Genomic DNA, 23,646 nt, shown 5'->3' with positions numbered 1-23,646 from the left:
AATAATATAAAGCATCTATAGTCTCTAAATGTCATTTTACTAGCACTTGAGTCTAGAAGACTCCAAACAGACTCTAGAATACTGAGTAGCGAAGATAAATGAGGCTCGACGTGAATGCAGAACCACAACCACTTTAAAAGCAGCCCAATTGGTATCCTGGAACAAGTACAAGATGAAGTTGTTACTAATGATATGACAGTCAACCCTTTCAAGTCAAGAATTTTAATAATTAATTTCCTTAAGAGCTCCCACTTCTTTCATCTGCCCAATCCCCCCTAAAATGTAAGTTAGTAGAATGAAATTACTGGGTGTCATCCACTCTAGTGACTTCATTCTATATTAATGATATGTTAAAATACACAAATATCATATTTTCTTTCTTTAAGCTCCTTGAAAAATTTGAATGTCACATACCCCATTGTTACAGAATTTTCCTCGTAAATCTATGCCCAATCCCTGAGTAGGCCTATTCTATTTGGCATCCTGACATCTCTGACGAATCTCTGACATCTCTGTAAGACAGAGTAGAAGCAATCGAAAAAAGAAACTTAAGAATTATCTTCATTGAGGGTGAAATCCCTTATATCTCCCTTCTCTGGAGAGCCAAGCTGGTCACCCTCAAGGAAAGGAGAATAGAACTTTCCTTGAGTACCGCCAACAGTACCTTCCATAAAACCTGGGCAAGTTCCCTTTTCCCTAGTCAATTTTCCCCCTCCAACCTCGCCTACCTTTTTCTTCTTCAAACAAAATCCCTTACTTACACCAATAAAATTCTTTCACAAAAGATATAAAGAACTTTCGTCATGTACATAGTTTATATGTTAAATAAGTGAATCCCCTACCTCCCACTCTCTTTTCTACCTTTCGGTTGTTTAATTAGCGAATTTAGAGCTTTGTTTTTAGAGTCTCTTGTTTCTTTGTTTTGTTTGCTTTTCCTAATAACTGTGTTTTGTAATTTTTAGTCACGAGACTAAAATTGTATTAGTGCCTTTATTTAGTTTATTCCCTTTTGATCCAGTAAGTTTTAAATGTTTTTTTTTACCTTTTTTTAACATTTTTTACAGCCTCCTTCACATATCGAAAACTCACTTCTTCTTCTCCTTCACTTTTTTTTTTATTTCATGACTGGCCCTATTATATTGGCTTGTTTCGTGTGTGTGCGTGTGTTTACTGACTGACTTTGCGAATTCGGTGCATATGGGTTTGTGATAAACATTTTCGAGAAATAATTCTCATCTTACTTTAAGACAGGGCTAGGTCTAGGGGGTGGTAGAGGGGACAAGTGCCCCGATGGGCACGCCCAGGGCAGCAAAACAAGCTTAATTTGTAATATTTTTGGGCAAAAAATGTAATATTTACAATATTGATGGTAAAGCAGAGGGCAACAAAGTCTAGAGTTACCCCCCCCCCCTCTCTATGAAAAAACCTAACTCCGGCTCTGCTTTAAGAAAAATAAACGTATAAATATATATTAATTTCTATTCAAAAATAATAAATGAAGATATTATGATTAACAGAATTCTGATCGTATAATTGTTCACTGGGGGTTTGAAAATGTTCACCATAAGCTTCAATACACAAATTAAGATGTCTCAACATAATCCCAAAAAAACTTGCCAGTTTTTGACTTCTAGCTCAAACTGGATTAAGTTCAGTGATGCATGCCATGACCCCCTCGCCTTGGTTTTATCCGCAGTTATTAGTAATGGTGCTTCTGACGCGTGACATAAACTATCGAGTATTTTTGCCTCAGTAAAGTGAGGGGATGCAATTTTGCTGCTCTTTTTTTGCAACGTCCGTGTCTGTGTGTGTTTTTTTTTAGTTATTGTCTTATTTTTCCTTTTCTCTATTTACTATATTATTTACTCCTTTCTTGCTTTCTTTTGAAATGTGCGTATCTATGTTTTTTTTTATATTTATTTTCTTATATTTCTCTCTCTCCATGTTATTTACTCTTTTCTTTACTTTTTTACTTGTAAATATTTTTCCGTTCCGGGGCGAAAATTCAAGTTCGTGCCTTCGCCTTATGAATTTGCTGTCATTAGGATGTCTGCGTCACCCGTGTTCACTCGACTACAGCGTGGTCTCTATTCATCACCTATATTGGTAAGTAGTAATGTATGAAATTGAGTTTTCATCGAGGACTGACGCTAATCTCACGAAAAGGAAATTAGATGAATATGAAAGTCGTAGAGTAAATTTTAATGAAATTTTAAATAACCCGATAGGAAGAACACCGAATATGAATTTTGATGAAAATTTAGATAATATTATTGATAGTAATTTTGTGGAGGAGTTTGGGTTATGGGATGTTGGAGCTCGGTGGGAGGATGTCCTCCGGGTTGTGCATTTGAATGCTCAAGGGCTGAATTCTTCCCTGGATGATATACAGCTTATATGTAGGAATTCTCGCCCTGAATTATTGGCTTATGTGAAACTTTTTTAAATGAAAAGAACCAGCTACTTATGGATATACCTGGATATAATTCAATATTTCTAAATAGAAAGATAGCAAAGGGGGGGGGGGGGGCTAGGATTTTATGTATTGAGCAATCTGGCAGTTGTAAGAAGAGATGATCTGTCTATAAACGTTGAACGGGTATTTGAATCTCTGTTCATAGAATTGGCTACTAGCTCCAATGAAAAGATAATAATTGGCGAAATATACAGATCTCCAAGCGGATCAATGAAACAATTTATGGAAATATTAGAGATTGTTCTTGGGAAAGTATTGTCTGAAAAGGCAGAAATAATTTTAATGGGTGATTTTAACGTTGACATGATGGATATATCATCGAGTCAGGCTTGTAATATACTGGCACTAGTAATCTCGTCTGGGTTAACTCCCTGTATAAATATCCCTACACGAATTTCGAACCAATCTGCAACCTTAATTGACAATGTGTTCTCATCTATACATTCTGTAAAAAATGAAGTGCTACTATCAAATACATCGGATCATTTCCCAGTAGGAGTTTTACTTCCACTCCCCCGGCTTGCCCGCCGAATAGCCCCTGATAATAAACCAAGATTCCGATATACACCAGCAAACATCAAAAGCTCAAAGATGATTTATTCACTACGTCACGGGAGTTTAAAATACCTGATAGGGTGAGCTTAGAAAATTATAATAAGGCATTTGATTTTTTTTATGAAACAGTAAAGGAGAAATTTATCCACCATTGCCGATCACCTCAACCAAGTCTTTCTAAGAGATCAACACCCATAGCCCCATGGACTACAGCTGGAATACTGAAGTCAATAAAGAGGAAACAGAACCTTTGGAAAGAGTACAGGGACAGACCAAGTGATGCTAAATTAGAGGTTTTTAAACTATACCGGAAGATACTTAAAACTTTGATTCGAAAAGCTAAAATTACATATTTTTTCCCGAAGGTTTGCGGATTGTGGCAAAAATATTAAGAAAACTTGGGATGTAATTAAGGAAGTTACGCAACCATCGGCAAGACCTAGAAAGCTCCCTAAATCACTTAATGTTCAGAATAAACTTTTCTTGGACGAAGACCAAGTGCGACATCAGATGACTAAATTTTTTGCTGAGGTTGGGAAAACAACGGCGTTAGGTGTGGTTCCTTCTTTAAATTCTAGGTCTTGGAAGCAGTTCCTCGGTCCTTCCTGTGCAAAATCGATGGTTCTTGAGTCAGTTACGGAGCAGGAACTGATAATAATAATTTCGTCATTGAAAAATTCTTCTTCTGGATTCGACCAAATTCCTGCCAAATTAATTAAACAGATTCTTCCCTCAATTATTAAACCACTGTGCCACTTGGTTAACCAGTCATTCAAGCTCGGAATATTCCCTCAGCGTCTCAAGTTAGCACGAGTGATAGCAGTATTTAAAGGAGGTGACCGGGAGGACCCGGGGAACTATAGGCCTATATCTCTTCTGTCTGTTTTTTCTAAAATATTTGAAAAGGCTATGCTAAAGCGTTTGCTGAGTTTCCTAGACGCGAAGAAGTTTTTTCTTCGGCACCAATTTGGTTTTCAGGAGAAGTGCTCAGCAGAACATGCATGTAATGTGCTTCTTCATTTTGTACGACAGTCTTTAGACTTCGGCCTTATCCCTGCGGCAATATTCCTTGATGTGAAGAAAGCTTTTGACAGCCTCACACACGAGATACTTATTGGTAAGTTGTCGCATCAAGGTGTTCGTGGGGATGCTCTGTCCTGGTTTTCTTCATTCCTAACTGGCCGATCCATTGCAGTAGAAGCTTCTGATGAGCATGTTTTAGTGGAATATGGAGTGCCACAAGGCTCAGTTCTTGGGCCATCCCTTTTCCTCATACATGTCAACGACCTCTATCGACTATTTAGCAACCCACGATCTGATTTCTGTTGTCATTTGTGCCAGAAAGGAGATGCTGTGGTTGGAGCCTTGGATTTCTATCTTTCAAACGGCATGTTGAGTCAATGAGATTAAAGGTTTCTCAAGGCCTTGGAATTATTCGGAAGCTGAAGCGAGTCTTTCCTTTTTCTATCCTTCGTCTATTATACTACTTCTCTCTTATTTACCCTTATTTATGCTACTGCTCGTCAGTGTGGATGTCAACATTTCCATCTGTACTTACACCTTTACATAATCTCCAACTGAAAGCAGCAAAAATCCTTCAGTATACCACCCATATTTCTGTTGAACTTCTAAAGATTAAAGATATTCATACATTACAACTCTCTTTCATTGCATTTCAGTATTTCCGTGGAGACCTTCCATCAAGTTTTTCCGGGCTTCTTGAAACTGTTCGAAATGTCAGTCCTTATGAAACTAGAAACAAGGATGATGTGCAAGTGCCATCCACCCCTGCAGTGCGCTCGGACTTTGGTCTGATAGCTGCTGTCGGACATGCCTGGAATTCCATTCCTGTTGGGATTCGACAGTCCTGTACCCTAGGCTCCTTCAAGAAACGGTTGAAAAATTTTTTAATTAAAAAAAAAAATTTAAATTATAATATTGATCAGTTATTTATATTGTTTTGTATCAAGATTTATTTTATTTATTTAATTATTTAGATTGAATTTAATTATTTAGATTTGGGTGGTGTGAGTGTCGGATCCTCGATGTATATATATATATATATATATATATATATACTAGCTGTTGGGGTGGCGCTTCGCGCCACCCCAACACCTAGTTGGTGGGGGCGCTTCGCGCCCCCCCCAAGCCCCCCCGCGCGCGTAAGTCGTTACGCGCCATATTAGTTACGCGCCATTGTGTAGTATATATATATATGTTTTTAACTACGTAAAACTTGCGAATATACAACATTCTTTGCTGTCCCATTGTCTGTGCATATAAATAGATTGTCAGGTTTACCGACTCTTGAACATGCAACATATAATGGTCCATGGGAAAACAATCCGTATTCAGATCTATACCTCATGATTCTAATGATTGCCCTTGAGCTTTGTTGATGGTGATTGCTAATCGACCATTCCCTGAGTCGCCATCGTCATTTATATATCCCCCTGTGCACCCCGGCGTCCCCTTTGTAGTTATGTCCCTGTGTCACGGTCGTCATTTATATTCCCTGTGTCCCGGTCGTCATTTGTGTCCCGGTGTTCCAGTCTGTGATTTCTCTTTGAGTGTCCCGGGCGTCATTTATATTCCTTGTGTCCCGGTGTTCCGGTCGTCATTTATATCCCCCTGTGCCCCCCGGCGTCCCCATTGTAGTTGTGTCCCTGTGTCCCGGTCGTCATTTATATTCCCTGTGTCCCGGTCGTCATTTGTATCCCGGTGTCCCGGTCTGTATATACATTCGTTTTTTAGTTTTGTTTTTCTCCTTTATTTTTTTCCTTTTTTCTTTTTTTTCTTTTTTAGTTTATTTAGATTTTTAGATTTTTTAGTTTTTTTATTAGTTTTTAGTTTTTTTGTAGTTTTTACCATTTTTTTAGTTTTTTTAGTTTTTTTTTTTACTTATGTCCTGGTCGTCATTTATACTCCCTGTGTCCCGGTCGTCATTTGTGTCTCGGTGCTTTGTTGATTGCTAATTTATATTATATTTATATTTATATTTTTTATATTTATTAATATTTTTTTAGTTTTCTTTTTCTCTTATTTTTCAGTTTTTTCCTTTTTTTTAGTTTTTTCTTTTTTAGTTTTTTTTTGTTTTTTACCTTTTTTTAGTTTTTTTAGTTTTTTAGCTTTTTTAGTTTTTTTATTAGTTTTTAGTTTTTTTTTAGTTTTTGCCTTTTTTTAGTTTTTAGTTTTTTACCTTTTTTTAGTTTTTTTTAGTTTTTTAGCTTTTTTAGTTTTTTTTTCTTTTTAGTTTTTTTTGTAGTTTTTACCTTTTTTAGTTTTTTTTCTTCTTTTGTATTAGTGTGAAATAATTCAGACGTCATATGCGGACAAACACGACGTCACTCGACAGACAGACAGACAGACATAACCCACAAACAACTTATTTTTATATATATTTATTCATATTTTTTTAGTTTTCTTTTTCTCTTTTATTTTTCAGTTTTTTCCTTTTTTTTAGTTTTTTTCTTTTTTAGTTTTTAGTTTTTTTTAGTTTTTTACCTTTTTTTAGTTTTTTTTAGTTTTTTTAGTTTTTTAGCTTTTTTAGTTTTTTTATTAGTTTTTATTTTTTTGTAGTTTTTGCCTTTTTTATTTTTTTCAGTTTTTTTTTAGTTATTAGATTTTTACCTTTTTTTAGTTTTTTTTTAGTTTTTTAGCTTTTTTAGTTTTTTTTTTCTTTTTAGTTTTTTTTGTAGTTTTTACCTTTTTTAGTTTTTTTCTTCTTTTGTATTAGTGTGAAATAATTCAGACGTCATATGCGAACAAACATGACGTCACCTGATCCATCCACAGATCCACACACAGACAACTTATTTTTATATATATAGATATATATATATATATATATATATATATATATATATATATTTTTTTTAAGTAGGTGGTGCGGAGATCAGTTGTATTCGGGTGGGGATTGGTGAGTAGACTTTAAATATATTTTAAGTGTGAATGTATTTAATAGTTATTTATGTTTTTTTTTTCCCAAATAACGGCCATTGAGCCCTTTGGGATATTTTTTGTTTATAAATGGATGGATATTTATAATAAAAGGAACTTGAACTTGAACTTTATTTTGCCCTATTTAGGCAACTGTATTACAAATGATCTCTCAAAATGTCTGTTGTTGGTCAATGAACAATCCCAAGAAACGCTTAAAAGATACCTCCAGATGATACAAAAATACGCTGTTTCAGACTTGCTAATTGGCATGTCGAAATTCATGGTAAACATTTTCAACACCTTCTGCAAACCATTGAATGTCCATGTTCTTATTCATAATATCATAAGATAATATAATATTCATACTATATTATATATGGTAATTACTTTTATATTATAGTGCATTAACAATTTACTATTCTGTAGGCATTTGCGCTTTTGTATTCACAGCGGTTATATTTCATCTTAGCAAATGGAGTTACCATAAAATACAAATTTGAATATATTAGCTTTTAGAAAAGGTGCTATTATAGGTCCATGAAGCATAACAGCTGGGCTACAAATTTTTAGTAGAACAAGGACAATCGCACACTTTTTAGAGTACATAATTATATTCTCCCTCTTACAGCCCCATGTGCACACGTGGTAGCACTACATCTTTGACGAGACCATCCAAATTCTCAAGTTCAAAAAGCGCACTTTTTTCACCAAGCTCACTTAAAACTCACGGATTTTGTGACTTCTCCTAAATTATATACAGCAGTCTTAAAACAAAGAACTTAGTTTTTACAATTGTTAAGTATTTGATACCCCCTAAAAAAGGCAAGTACATGAACCCTTTTTTTAATGTTTCAGATTTTCAATGATCCTTCATTGTTTCAGATTTTTTTTTACGAGAATAAGAGAAAAAAGGATTGAAACAGAATGATAGTAAAGCAAATATAAAAAATAAATCTGGGTGAAATTTTTTTATATTTCATTTTGGTATCTAATTACCCTCTTTTTAGAAATTTCTAGTCTTCTCAATTACTTCGTTTGGTATTGAATACAGACAAAATCTATTTAAAATTTGGCAAACTCAAACGTACTTTTAAAGAAATAGATAATAAATGAAGTTGTTCTACAGATTTTCTTTGCGCTCTGTCTTTTTAAAGTCTCTGTGGGTATCTTAAGCTTAGTAATATTGCTTTTTTAACAGATTAATAAATAATTTACCCTCTGAAATTTCTGCTTTACGAGCAGGTTTCCGCGTTGATGAAGACAGAGAAGCAGTCATTTCATCCACTTTGATTGGGGTTCTTACAAATTGTTTTTTGGCTTCCTTCTGGGAATCTTCTGCCTCCTCCAAAGACCTCTTTGATCCTTTTGATGTAAACTCCACATAGCGTTCAACTTTACTTCGTTTAGTTGAAGTGTCAGTGTCAGGAATAAAAGGTCTTTTGGGTCTTTGCAATGGTGCCTCGTCTAATCTAATTTCAGAAGCTATTCTAAAATGAAAAAAAGAACCAAGTAAGTGAACATTTTTCCTAGTAAGAAAAACAACTTTTACAGGGTTGTCGTTTTCATTGGCCAGAATTGAATTGGCCAATTTTCAATTGGCCAATTGAATGGCCAATTTTCAATGGCCATTTTCAATTGGTTCCTTATTTACTTAGCGACTGGACCAAAAATGTCATTAGTCTTTATTAAAAGAGCCTGTTTAAGGTTGTTTATAAAACATCTCAAGTTGAGCTTACAACTAATGTCTTATCCAGTCCATAATTAAACAATTATTTTCTAACAATAATTTTGAGCCCCATTTTGTCTTGAGTCCCTAATACTTTCAAAAAACCACAACTTAATAGAAACCATTGGGAAAATTTTAAAAAAAATGTTCCAAAGTAAAAATGAATCTTTTTAGCTTCGTTTATTACAATGATAATTATCTTTCATAGACTTTTATAAAATATAGTAACTTCTTTTTATTTAATGTCTAGCTGATGTGAACCATATTAGTTAGAACATGGGTAAACTTTGCATACTCCAGTCTACTCCAAAGTTTTATTTAAAAATTCATCTCAGGAAAAATAGATTTTCAGGAGCTTTACAAAAAAGAAAGAAAGAAAGAAAGACCATGATGAATTCCTGCTACCTGAAGTTGAAGTTGCTACATAATACCTGCTTTTGGTTATTGACCTGCTCATTCTACTCAAGTTCAATTTAGCTAATTAGTACAGTGATACAAATGGTCCAGTTTTAAGAGGGTTACCAAATCCTATACCTCACAACAAAACAACAAAACACGAAAACGAATATGAAACGTGAAAAACAAAATATCTGAGGAGCAAAGACATAATTTTGATTAGATTTTCATTGATGAATATCATTTTCCTAAGTCATTCGTAATATATAGCCTGTCTTTAGAATGATTTCAAGCAGTATAGAAACTTAATGCTGTACTTATGTTGTCACAGGTCTAACCTTCTATTGAGGGAGAGTCTTCCACACAGGTACGAGAAGGGACATCAGCAACCACTGGATATATCCAGTAATATATCGACTATATATCAACCTTCGTAATTTTAACCAAGCTACTGCAATTATATTGCAACTTAAAGCTGACCTAAAATCAAGATTGGAATTTTTTGGCATGACAAATTTGTAATCTTTAGTTCAAACAGAATTTATGCAAGCATTTGTTTGTGTTTTGTTGCCCCATCCCCCTCATACGAAAAATTATTTGATATGCCTTTCCTCAAAAGGGCTAGAATTTTGTATAGCTCCATGGATTTTAGCATATTATTTAATTATCTAGTATACTATTTACACGGAGCAATACACATGGAAGACATAAAACCGTGACAAAATCCACAATGTCTTTCAATACATAACATGAGATGACAAAGTCAAAACAATCCGAGTATCTTTTTTTAAAGATTACAAAACTGTTTCTTTTCCTGCTGTCTTCAGGACGTTTCCCTGTTTATTTGGATTTATCTTTCTTCTGAAAGATGGAAGATAAGGGGAAAGACCTCCAAATGATACAAAATTCGTGTGAAAACACTAATATAAAAAGGAGCTGGACGTTAAAAAGATTTTGTTAGATAATTAGATGGAAAAAATTCGTCTGTCAGCAACCCCACAAATTTTTAATCTGCTCCCCAAGTACATACAAACACGTCGAGCGTATTCCCCCTGACAATTCTCCCTGTATGTGAAATTGAGCAGCCAATGGGAAATTAAGACAAATAAAAAGAATGAAGAAAAGAAAGGATTCTTAAATATTCTACATATATTCCAAAATACATAAAGAATATGTGATGCATAAATTAAACAGTTCATGATAACAAACTGCAAGTGAGGAGCAACTCTGGCCAATAGTAACATAAATTCTAAAACAGGGAACTTGCTATAACAATTAACACATCAGATAATTGTCTTTTATGCTAATTCTAAGTAAGTTCAGTTATCTTAATGTTACACACAAATGCTACAAACATGAGAAAATCAGCCTCATTTTCGAGAAATGTGGAAAACACCATCAAAAAGGCAAGTGATTTTAATGAAAATTATACTATTAGATTCGCTATATCAAAGAAATCTCTACTGTGGTGGTTCAAAACACGCCTATAAGAGTGTTTACATATTCCTTTGTGTGAAAACGCAGGCCTACTCCTATAAAAAAAACAAAAAACAAAAAAACATAGTTTGGTTTTTTTCCTAACAGAAATACAAAGATGTGTGTTTTCTTTTTTTTGTTCCCAAAAGGTGATTATACCAAATCATTGGTCCTGGAAGATCAGGTTAGGGGGGCTCATTCAAGCGGAAATTAAAAGCTCTAGAGCAGTTTTAAAGTGACCAAAAAGATTGTGCAACAAGAAAGTGGCGTTGTCTGCCATTTTGTGGCACAAACCACAATATTGCCCCATGGAGGGCAAAGTGGCCATCAAATACAAATTCTGAGATAGCCAATCAATTTAAAAGAATAAATAAACAATATCGTAGGCTTCCCAGTTTCTGAGAAAGTAATGCTGCACTGATGCGTAAGTCCATACAGGTAAATGTACTTCAGACTGGAAAACCCTCTGATGTATGCCTAGCAAATTTTTGTGAACAGGGGCTGATGACTTTTTGAAAACTTTTTTTACATAATCTATTGCTTACCTATCTGGAGTAAGGAGCTCTGTCAGTCTTATATTTGCTCGGTTCTAACTTAGAATTTGACTCCTTGTTTTTGAAATTAAAGTAGAAAAAAAAATGTCCTTTGAAGGTACCTCAGACAGAAAACCTTATGATTTACGCCCAGTGGATGAGTTCTCGATCGCAAAAGGATACAGGTATTATGTATTACAGCTATCGCTAGGAACGTCATATGTGGGGGAGGGGGACGCCCTTCCCCAAATATTTTCAGGCTGTCGGATAAAAAATTGTATTTGGTAAAATAGAGGCCATTATTTTACTGACTCAATATTTTTTTACATTAGGGGAATTGGTCTGATTAATTATATGATGTAAAATCAATTATTGAAGACGGCAAAGAACAAAAAATAAAGTTATTTTAATAACAATATTACCCAAATGAGTCAGTAAAAATGACTGGTCAATTGGTGAATGACCAGCCTGTCTGTAAAAAGTATAACTGTCTCCTCAACCCTTTGCTGCAACTAATATAGAATAAATTACTCTTCAATAAGGTTCTTGGAATACATTCTAACAATAATATTGAGCCCCATTTTGTCTTGAATCCCTAGTACTTTCAACAAACCACAACTTAATAAAACCCATTGGGAAAATTTAAAAAAATGTTCCAAAGTAAAAATGAATCTTTTTAGCTTCGTTTATTACAATGATAATTATCTTTCATAGATTTTTATAAAATATAGTAACTTCTTTTTATTTAATGTCTAGCTGATGTGAATCATGTCAGTGAGAACATGGGTAAACTTTGTTACTCTTTAACACTATCTCCTCCTCCTCTTCTTTTCACATTTTTATAGGCTCATACCAAGGCCTTACATAAAACCACAATTATTTAATAATGACATAGTGGATTGCTGCTTCATAAGTGTGTTAAGCACACGTAGGATGGGAGGGAGTGTTGCCAAACCAATCTTAGAAAAATTCCTCTTTACAAAAGAGCCTTTGCATGTTTTGCAAATCCTCAGGTTGTACAATGACAATGAGCGAAGAGGGAATGTATATTACCCTTACCTGCTGACTATTAACTCGAGACCTCCTTTTCTGAAGAGAATAGAGTTTTTAAAACATGGACAAAGTATTTAACACAATTTGGACTACTAACAAAGAAAATTCATGGAGCAATTTTTCGGTGAAGCAGTTTACCGATGGGGGTGGGTAGAATTTCTCCCCTCCCCACCTGTTGGTTCTAGCAATATGTTAATTATCTTGCTTGACCATATATCCTAACTTCAAGTTGTTGTAAGGACCCCTCCATCCCGCCACAGGAAGTTTATGCCAAATACATGTAAATCCCGATATTCTGGCTTTTAAAAAAAGATTGGTCTTCTCTCTCAAAAGTTCCTTGTTTGTTTTTTGGCATTGATTGTATTCCTCTAATCCTTTAATTAAACTTACCTAAGAAGATAACTTACCCATTAAAAGAAGAAATAGTTGTATTGTTCACAAATTCATGCTGGACCTGTAATACATCAGAAACAGGCATTGTTTGGTTTCCTTCATGTTTCCTCTGTTCTTTGCGTTTTCCTTTGTTCATTGCAGCACGATGAATTTCCCAAACATGATCATTATTCTCAATATTGCCACCTTGATTTGGAGGGACTGTATCTAGATTGACCATAGGGACTCTATTAGATTGAGGGTGACTTCTGCTTAAATCAATCCTGCTCAGAGGCATATAGGTACTATCCAGTCTTGGCAAAATAGGATACATCCCATTAGATATAGAAGCTGGTGTATTTCTTAAGTCAACAAAACTAGATCTTGAATATGAAATTTCACTAGACTTGTTGGACAAATCCTGCTGAAATGATGTTAGTGTTTCTGCACTACTCCTAGTTGGATTTGCTTGAATCCAAACATCACCTAAGGACTGAATCAAATCACTTAAAACTGGTTTATAGAGCCATATAATAGCTCCTGAACAAATTACAATCGGCCAAAAAAATCCAAATGGAACAGCTGCAGCAGCCAAAACAGAACTTGCAATAACAGCATATTGTCCAAGTGGTACCATGCTATGTTGTACAGTCCTAAGCTTCAATAATATGTTGGTCAGTTTTGAGGCTTCTGCAATTCCTTAAAAAAAAAAAGAATTTCATAGTTTCCCTTTTTGTTAAAATATTTTTCTTATTTATGCTCTAAATACATTTCTCAAAAAGATATTTTTATGAAAAAAATACTTAATATTTGGAACGCAATATATTTCCTTTATTATAACTATTATTACTTGAAAACGTTCTGGCACACTAATTTAAAACGAAAATATCAAGTTATTTTATTAATTTTTCTAAGAACATTCCAAAAATAATATCTTTCAAAAGTGCGTTTTCTTTTATCTTTTTAGCCTATGCGTTTACAACTATAAGCATTTTGGCATGTAATCACTTAAATTTAATAAATAAACACAACAAAAGTTTTTAATTTTAGATTTACTAGCAACAAACTAGTATAACTAAATAATAAGTTAGTATTTTTTTTTAATTGATAATACATTTCCTTGATCTATAAATGGACATTTGGAGTAATTAACTGCCAATGGATTCATTTCCAGGGGAATTTTTAGTCAAAATGTCTACGGGAGGGGGACTAGCAGATTTTAATTACCGTTTTGTTCTTTTTGTAACCAAGGTCAAAAATGTTTAAATGAATAAAATCATTACAATAAAATAATGATGAAACTATCAGCATTTACAGGAATTATATGAACTATAAAAGAAAATTAAACGGGGGGGGGGGATTCCTCTTCAACCACCTTGAATGAAGTTTGGCGGAGGGCTTTTGAGAAGTGAAAAACAAAATATCTGAGGAGCAAAGGCATAATTTTGATTAGATTTTCATTAGATTTTTCATTGAAAAAAAATTAAGCAGCATATCTGAAGTAGTTAATATGCAGTGGAAAGGATAAGATTATAATCAATAAAATTTGTACATCATTAAACATGGAGTAACAGTTGGATAATTAATACCAGAATACATATGCAAATAAAAAGAAAACAAAACCTGAGATATCAAAAATTAAAAAAATAACATGCACAGATAAGGAAACAATGAAACAAAAACTAGACAAAATAATGGAACAAACCCAAGAGAATGTAACAAAGTAATAATTAGGCTATATTAAAAACAAAACAGTCGATTGCACAAACAAGAAAAAGGAGAAGATGAAACCAGACAAGGATTCAAAGAACAAAATAAAGTCATAATTTTTCTACTTCAGAATTTAAAAGCTTTTTAGCAACACTAGCAATACTTATGAATATTAGAAGAAGATATGTTAGCAGAAAAAAAACTTGTATCCAAAATTCAAAACTCAAACAAAAACTCATAACCAAAAACTCATAACCAAAAGATCAACTTATAACTAAACATTAAAAACTCCCAAATAGAAAGGTGTCTCCACTAAAGAACGTTTAAATATCCGCACATTTCCTGCTTCCGCGACTTCAACAGGTAGACTAGTCCAAGGTGAAATGACCCTACTGGAAAATGAACATTGCCTTATTTTCTTATTTGATTTTAGGGGGTACAGTTTGTAATGGTGTTTGCTGGTTGTATTTAAAAAATGAGTCAAAATCTAGGTCATCTATACCTTTAATAATACAGAACACGTTTATAAGGTCACCACGACACCGTCTGAAATTTAATGACAGAATACCAAGCCTAGAGAGTTGTTCTTTGTAGGGAAGATGCTGGAGGTAAGGAATCATCCTTGACGCCCTCCTTTGTACCTTTTCTATGCAATTCTCATCCATTACATTTCCAGGAAACCAGATGGAAGTGTTATACTCAAGAAGTGGGCAAACAAGAGACTTCTAAAGCAAACGGAAATTTCAAGGATTGGATTTTCTGAAACTTCTCTTCAAAGACAATAAATGGTAGTTCACATTTCTCATGATTGCTGAAAAATGCTTATTAAATTTTAGTTGGGCATTGAAATGGATACCAAGGTCTCACACCATTCCTCCAGAAGGGACATTTGTACCAGACAAAAGATAGAGATAATTCTGTCTGTACCAGACAGAATTAGTAATGTATAGAATGATGATCAGCTATGAGCAAAATTGTTCTTATTCCTAGGTTATACATAGCACATTTACAAAGAAGTAAGGGTATCAAAGCCTTATTGAAGTACTTTGAAAAGTCAATATAAACACAATCAAATGGTATACCTAGGTCTGCAATGCCCTGAAAGTCAACAATTACCTCAAGAAGTTGGGTCAGGGTGTAACAATCAGTTTTCCATCACTCAAAAAAAAAAAAAAAATAGATGGGATTGACATTGGCCAATAATTTGTAAAATCTGATTTGGAACCCTTTTTATGAAAGGGTTTAACTAATGCATTCTTCCAGCCAGAGGGACATGACCCATGTGTAAGAGATAAATTATATATGAAAGTAAGTGGCCCTGCAATTTCCCCAGCTATTTTTTAATCATTTCATTTGCAAATCCATCTAGATCTGGGGATTTTGATGTGTTTAATTTTTCAAGAATATTAAACACTTCAATTACTGAAAAATTCAAACCATTAAACGGTGAAGTAGTTTCAGGTGGTGTTATCAGTATTTCAAAATGTGAGGGTATTGGTTTTGGCTTAACAAAAACACAAGCAAAAGTCTGATTAGAAATGTGAGCCTTTTCATAATTATTATTAATTGTGTAGTTGGATGTGTGAATATTGATATACAGGGTGTCAGGTTTGGTTTATTTCTATATACATGCTTCCAAAATATTTCTTGTGATGTAGTACTAGATTGAATAATACACATCTCAAGCTCTTCACAATTGGCTCTAAGAAGCTTAGTAACCCTGTTACTTGTTCTTGTGTATGCAGACCATTTATCATTATTGTACAGTTGACTTTGTTACTGTTGTCGCTTATTTTTGTTATTATGCGATTCAATATATGACTTCTGAAGATTATTTTTTTCATGAATTACTTGGAATACTTGACGTGGAAGCTTAGGCTTTCCTCTACTGTCAGAACATTTACTCACCAATGGGAAGAATTTCTTCCTACACCTCATTAAAACTCAAAAGCTAAATCTGGAGACACCTGAACAGTTTTTAGCTCATGATAATATTAAGAGACAATATAAAATTCTTTTTAGATTCATAACCTGCATTAAAATAATCATATCTTAAAGTGTAAACCCCCTCTCTCTGAACATCAACAATGACAATACTCACAACAATGGTAACTTTTACAGATTTACACACTTTTCTTACATCTATTATGATGTATGTCTCAAATTATCTACAAACATAAAATATTATCATAAGACACTCTTAACCTCTAACTGAATCACTCTGGAAAAAAAGAGTTGATGAGAAAGTGCAATCTTTTTCATTGTCATTCAGAGGAATTTCATAAAAAAAACAGCAATATTAAGGGAACTGGGCAAGTGACAAATGAGGTGCTACACAGAAATAACATTATATGTTAAATGGATGAACTTATAGTGGGTGATACAAAAGTTAAAGGCAATAAATATTAACATCTTAAAGTTAAAGATTAATGAATTTTGTATATAAATTTCAAACATTGCAATGTATGTTAAAAAATAATGGTGCTGAACAGGGTTATTTCATCACTAGAGAGCATCTGCACAAACAGTCAACATTATTAGATTTGGGGATAGCAGTGACCCAGAAATGTACCAAATCTATGGTTGAAAAGGTTAAAAAGCTAAACCCTCACAAAACTAAAGGACCAGATAATATTTGCCCTAGATTAAAGAAAGAAACAGTATCAATTATCTCAAAACATCTCACCAAAATTTTGCAATGTTCACTGCAAGCATCAACAGTTCTAAATGATAAGAGCGGGCCCATGTTATCCCTCATTTAAAAAAGAAAATAAAGATAAAGCAAAAAATTACTGGTCAGTAAGCCTGAACTTGGTTATCTCCAAAATAATGGAAGCAATCCTAAACCACAGAAATCACCAAAAGCCAATCGGATTGTTTATAATGGACAATATGGATTAGAGCTGGTCACTCAACAAAAGAAAACTTGCCAGATGCCTAGAATTATGTTACAGCCATACTGGAGAAAGACATTTCCATTGATGTAAGACTTATTGACAGAGTCAAAGACTTCCGTAGTTAGTAAATGCATACCTCCAGGTCAAATGTGGTGCAGTAGGGCCGCACAAAGCTATTATCAATTGGCTTACTGAGATCCTGAATGACTATATTCAACCTGTTACTATTGTGGGACAAGAAGGACATATCTACTTGTTCAAATTGATGCATTCCTTCAGCAGCACACCCCAAGCAACAGTCCATGCACCAGTCCTATTCACCATTTACATGATGCACCAGAAAAAAAATAAAAATAAACTCAACCTTAGTGCTGATGACACAAAACTAAAAGGTCCAGCATACCATGATGTTAACAGTAGCAATGCTCACTAAACTGACCTTGACATCCTTATGGCACAGGTTTCAATATAGCTTAGAGTCATCATCATCCAATTTGGCTCTTGCATCCACCACACTGCACATTTTCTAAAGGAGGGTGACAATGCAAATCAATGGATTCCTTCACCAACAGAAGAACGAGACTTTAGCATCACTGTTGATGATAAACTGATCTATTGTCAGTTACAACACCTGATCTATTGTCATTTTTACTACCAATATTGCATTACAGTAGCCTGTCTAGTCATCAAAGGAGAAAGAACTTCACTTTATTTTAATCACCTTAATCTATTTGAGAGTTCTAAGGTCCTCTGGACTGGTAGTGCTCTTGAGTTGATGACTCCTAGTCAAACTGCCACTGCCTCTTCTCCCACTCCTTGTCAAAGTTTATATTTGAAAGATTAGATGGAGGCAGTGCTGATAGTTGAGTCCATCAATTGATTCCAGTGGTTTTTGATTCTTTTTCAGAAGCACATTTGACAGATTCTTAATAAGAAGCTGAACTTTGGCAGCTTCTTGGAGTTGTCCTCTTGTGTGATGATGGAAGGTACTAAGGCTGCCAATGAAGTGGAAAACTAAGGCTTTTCCACTCCAATGGAAAAACTGCAAAGGAAAGCAACAAAACTTGTCATTGGTTGTCCCAACGCTCCCGTATCAACAAAAACTGAAAATGTTGCATTCACTCACACTTACTTACAGGAGTCAAAGAAAAGATGTAATAATCACCTACAAACTTTTACAAAACCAACCTGATCTATCTAGACCCAAATACAAAGACTATCAGCCATAGCTGACTCACAAGCAGCAGTCTGTCACAAGTGACTTACATATAAATTATGTGCAGACAAGCTTAAAGAGAAATCCTTGCTCTGGATCTTTGATTTTCTTTATTTGTGATCTCAATGTGTTCAGTTATTTGATGACTGGTAATCATATTCTTTCTTCCTTTATGCATGTTCTGAGTGCTGCTCTGCAGGGAAGTGTTTCGGGTCCTATATTATTTAATATCTTCATCAATGATGCTCCTTCCATTATCAACAGTAAATCAACTCTTTATCCAGACAACCTGAAGCTTCTTGGACCAGCTTTGTCCTGCAAAGATCATGCCCTGCTAAAAAATAATCTTCAACTACTGAGTCAATGGTCTGAGGCCTGGCTTCTTTAATTCAATGTTGCCAAGTGCCATATCAATTCACTTTGACAATCTGAATCATTATTGCTCTTATTTTTTCTTAGGCCACCTACTCTCCTCTGTAAATACAGGATCTTGGTGTTACTATTGACAATGAACTAAAATTCAGCTCCCATGCTAAGAGGTCTGCTGCTGGGGCTAGTTCAACAATGGGACTGATTATGTGTAGGCTACTATTTCCACTTGTTCCCCTAAAGTCATCAGTCTTCTATATAAGGGACTTGTGCATCCTAAACTTGAAATATCTCTTGCCTTCCCATATTTTAAAAAAGACATAAAAGTTCTTGAAGATGTGCTGAGACATGCCACTAAAGTGATATCTGGCATGCAGGAGCTTTCCTATAAGAGTAAGACTATCAAAGCTGAATCTCTCAACATGTGTTTACAGCAGGGCTTCTTAAACTATGGGTCGCGTAGCAAAATTATGGGGTCGCAAGTGATAAAATACAATTTAACAAAAAATATTTTTTAACTTGTAAAATTATTGTTATAAAGAAAAATAACAATCATTGTAGATAAATATATCATGAAATCTTCTGGTCTGGAAAGACTGTTTATACCAGCATTTATATTATGATCATTATAATATCTTGTATAAATTTAATATGAATCAGAAATGTTATAGAAAATAATAACAAATGTAGATTTATTTTTGTCAATCTCTTAAAACTGAATTAATCTTGATAAATATTATCAACAAATTTATAAGTGTTATTTTGAAGAAACTATATAAACATTTCGTGTTATTTCCATTTAGCCATTGTATGATTGTGAACAAAGCGCATGTTATATCCGAATTAATCAGTTTAACCCTTTTGCAACTGACGGGACCTTACAGTCCCAGCATGTAAAAATCCTTTGGGTGCTTCCTAATTAATTGATAGCACCAGAATTGAACAATATGCTTCAGGATGCTGTTAAGGTCATAAATTTTATTAAGAGATATGCCCTTAACATTTGCTTATTTTCAAATCTCTGTAAGGGTTGCCAAGAGGCCAAAGTTTAAAAAGATTATTGTTATAAAAGGACAAGATCGAAATATTTTTATGGAACGAAATATTTTTATGGAACAAAAATGTGAATTTGCTACTTTTTTTCAAAATGACTGGCGGCTATCCAAGCTGTGTTATTTGTCAGATATTTTTGCAAAGTTAAACAATCTTAACTTGTCTCTTCAAGGAAAAAATTGCAATATGTTTACTTCAAAAAATAAAATTGAAAGTTATATTAAAAAGATCAGTGTTTGGGAGAATAGGGTCGAAAAAAATTTGTTCAAAATGTTTTCCAGTGTCAACAATTTTGTAATAGAGAAAATTCATTGAAAAACTTTTATTGCAAAAACTATTGTAGATCACTTAAAAGCGCTAGAAATACAGTTCCAGACATATTTTATATTAAATATTGATTTCGAAAAAATAGTTTGGATTCAAAAGCTGTTTTGGATTGGCTTAAGTGAGATTGATCATCTGCCACTTCAAGCTCAAAAGGAATTTGCTGAGCTTTCCTGTGACTCAAACTTAAAACAAAACTTCCAAAAAAAGCCTTTGACTGAATTCTGGATCAGAACTAGAACTGAATTTCCCACAATCACGGATATGGCGTTAAATGTACTTCTGCCATTCAACACTGCATATTTAAGTGAAGTTACTTTCTCAGCTTTAACACACATTAAATCCCAATATTGTTCAGCAATAAAAAATGTTGAAGAGGTCTTATGTCCAGCAGTTTCAAACATTAAACCAAGATTTGATTTGTTATGCAGTAAAAAACAGGCACATCCATCTCATTAAATTTTTAACACAAACTTTAATTTAATATTTACCACGCAACTACTTAGATATATTCGAGAGAATTAAGATGGTCAGAATCCACTTTCGTTTTTGAAACTATAATAAAAACATTTTTATAACATTTTATGCAAATTTCAATTTTAGATTTTTATATGTTTCAAAACGAATTCTAAATTTATATATTTTCATAAATTATTTTTAATTATTTATATCAAAAAATATTAATTTATTTTTTTTTTATATTTGTTGGGGTTGTTAAGAAACTTGCAAAAATGAACAGGGTTGGGAATCACAAAAGTTTAAGAAGCCCTGGATTACCTGGATTACAGGAGAAACAGAGGGGATGCCATTCTAGTCTAGAAGTTTTTGAGGGCTTATACTCTCCTAACATTATTCCCTACTGTTGGTACCAACTCAAGAACTAGAGGTCATCACCTGAAACTTGACAAGCAGTCTACAATATCTAGAGCCTCCACTCAATTCTTTACATCAAACTTTGCCAATAGTTAGAAAAAAACTACCTAATGAAGCAGTTACTGCTGAATCTGTTGATATTTTCAAACAAATGCTAGATGCTGAGTGGTCCCCTAGAGAGTATACACTTAATTGGGACACTACTGAACATGGAACAGCACCTTGTCACTAATGAACTTTGGATACAACTCAAGTTGTCATTTTGGAGCTCTACAAGGATAAATACTTCAATTACTCCTAGCTGCAATTTAAGGTAATTTGCAGTAATAGCTGCTAAATATAGGCAAAATTCAGTTCAAGAAGATGCTGCACCATACTACATTCTTTTCAAGTAGGGTGCTGTCACTTTCGAATTTTCTGAATGATAAAACTTTTACTTCTTTATCTATCAGCACATTCAAGAAAGGTGTGAATGTCAATTGGCCTAATAAACCATGGAAACAAGACTGAGAAGCTCCTAAATCTGCAGTAAAAGTATAGTGAATGGCATTGAGGAAAGCTAGACTAGTTTTGGTATGCTTTAACATGTCTTACTCTTCCACCTGACCATACTTGTGTTAAGATAATCACCTGTAGTGACATCTACTAGTGCAATTTCACCTTATTGCTTACAAGCACAATTTAAGGTAATTATCATGTTTATTTTTATTGCTTTCTGTATTGACAAATCATCTTAAATATTCAATATTCAGCAGATCTGAAATTAATTGAAAATCAGAAGTAGGTATAATGGCATTAACAGATTAAAAAATCATTCACAAAGATAATAATGTCCAAAACAGTAGTGCAAAGAGATTTATTAGACCAATTTTCAAGTTTATTGAATTTGACAATTATTATTTAATGGCTATTGCATATGAGACTTGGAAAGAAATTGTTTAATTATCATTTGGTATGTTTTCAACCCCTTTTTTTTAACTTGTTTCTTTTGCCAAAATGAAGAAATTAGGTCTCCATTCATATAATTTAGGTCCTCACTAAATTATACTTGCAAGTGAGATGAGCACTATACATTCAAAGAGCATAAAAAGGCATAGAGCAGTGTCCTCACATTGTCTCTACTTCAGTTATGGGTAGAGGACCAGAATAGTTGTTCTCTAGAAGAAGACCTACTAGAACAAAAAGAGAGATATTTTGAGACTGCTAATTTTATGCCCATTTTTATGGTTTTGTTTTCTACAATTCATCTGATAGCTCACAATGTGACAGTTTTCAACAATTCAAATATGATAGCTGTGTTTCAAATAAAACCAAAATAAAATAAATTATCAAAATTATCTTGGTGCTAATTAAAAAAAGGTCTTAATGAGATTAGGCTTCATTGAAACTTGCTGAATATTAGAAAGTAAAAATTTTACCATTTCTAATCTTCAGTTTCCTAGGTATAATTCTAGTTTAGTGACTTCTTGCTATGTTGGAAAGGGATTAGGTTAGGAAAATGAAACTGTTAAGGATGGGTCTACAAGCTAAAGTATGTCCTGGGAAGGTATTTTGAAGCACTTACCTCTACTCCCTCTCCCTCTAGAGGGTCCTGACCTTTAAAAATATTTGTGTTATAAAAGTGAAACCTTGTAAAATAGATCTTCTGCTTGTGTCAAAAAGTACTTAAATCTGAATTTCTGGTAGAATCATTATTATATTGTAGAGCATAGCCTAATAAAGGCATTGAGTGGTAGGCTATATTCACTTCATACAAAAGCCAGTGATACTGTTTGCTATAGCCTAATTGTAGGCTACCAAGAGAACAATAAAAATTCACATAAATTTTGCAAGGTCAAAATGTCTCTCTTGGTTCTAGCATGTCTCCTTCTGGAGAACTGCTATTCTAGACCTTTTCCAAGTCAATGAATCTTATATATAGCCTATTTAAAAGGTGTTCCCTAAATTTAGGAAATAGCCTAGATATATGATATAAATAGAAAAATGACCATTATATTCATCTTCCTAAACTTCTTTCCACTTTAGAATTTGGCCCAAAAAGAAATAACTTACCCTTTTACCTTTTATCTCTTGGTTCTAGCATGTCTCCTTCTGGAGAAATGCTATTCTAGACCTTTTCCTAGTCATTGAATCTTATATATATTTAAAAGGGTGTTCCTTAAATTTAGGAAATAGCCTAGATATATGATATAAATAGATAAATGACCCTTGAAAATACCTTCTTAGGGGATCCTTGAGGTTTTGAATCACTTATATTCATATTCCTAAACTTCTTTCCACTTTAAAAAAGAGCTTGTCATCTAGAATTTTACCCAAAAAGAAATAACATCAACTTTAAAGCGAATTTTCAAATTCGTTGCTCAAAGCTGAAATCCATGAAATAGAATCAAATCCTGAAATCCTTAATTCAATATTGGTCGGAAGAAAAATCCCTACTTGTGAACTAATGCCAAGTTTACACGCATAGGATTTTGGAAAAATCCTTTAAGGATTTGGTCATAATGGCCAAATACTTAAGCCGTTTCCTTAAAGGGCGAAAGGATTTTTAGCTTCAAATTATTTCAAGCTCTGAGCAAAATCCTTACAATTAATAAGCTAAAGCCTTAAAGTTTTTTCTAATGCATACGCTTTTTTAAGAAGAAATAGTTTTAAATCACCTTTGGATAGGTTGGTTG

The 23,646-nt window shown here is 33.7% G+C and overlaps 1 protein-coding gene across 2 annotated transcripts in view; it reads right to left on the bottom strand.

Annotated features, from left to right (window-relative positions):
* Positions 1-23,339, bottom strand: part of LOC136026951 (uncharacterized) — a 59,323-nt gene extending 35,984 nt beyond the window's left edge. Inside the window, exons 1-3 of one of the 2 annotated variants that reach the window (XM_065703811.1) lie at positions 23,190-23,339; positions 12,565-13,228; positions 8,189-8,460 (exon numbers count right to left, since the gene is read on the bottom strand). In XM_065703811.1, the coding sequence (XP_065559883.1) occupies positions 8,189-8,460; positions 12,565-13,166 (874 nt within the window). In that variant the 5' untranslated portion in view covers positions 13,167-13,228; positions 23,190-23,339. The remainder of the gene's footprint in view (positions 1-8,188; positions 8,461-12,564; positions 13,229-23,189) is intronic. The other variant, XM_065703810.1, reaches the window with a different exon arrangement.
* Between the last annotated feature and the right edge of the window lie 307 nt (positions 23,340-23,646).

This window comes from Artemia franciscana, chromosome 5, assembly GCF_032884065.1.
Source record: "Artemia franciscana chromosome 5, ASM3288406v1, whole genome shotgun sequence".
Taxonomy (NCBI): domain Eukaryota; kingdom Metazoa; phylum Arthropoda; class Branchiopoda; order Anostraca; family Artemiidae; genus Artemia; species Artemia franciscana.
The sequence above is the reverse complement of the archived record's forward strand: the minus strand, read 5'-3'. Positions and strand labels throughout refer to the sequence as shown.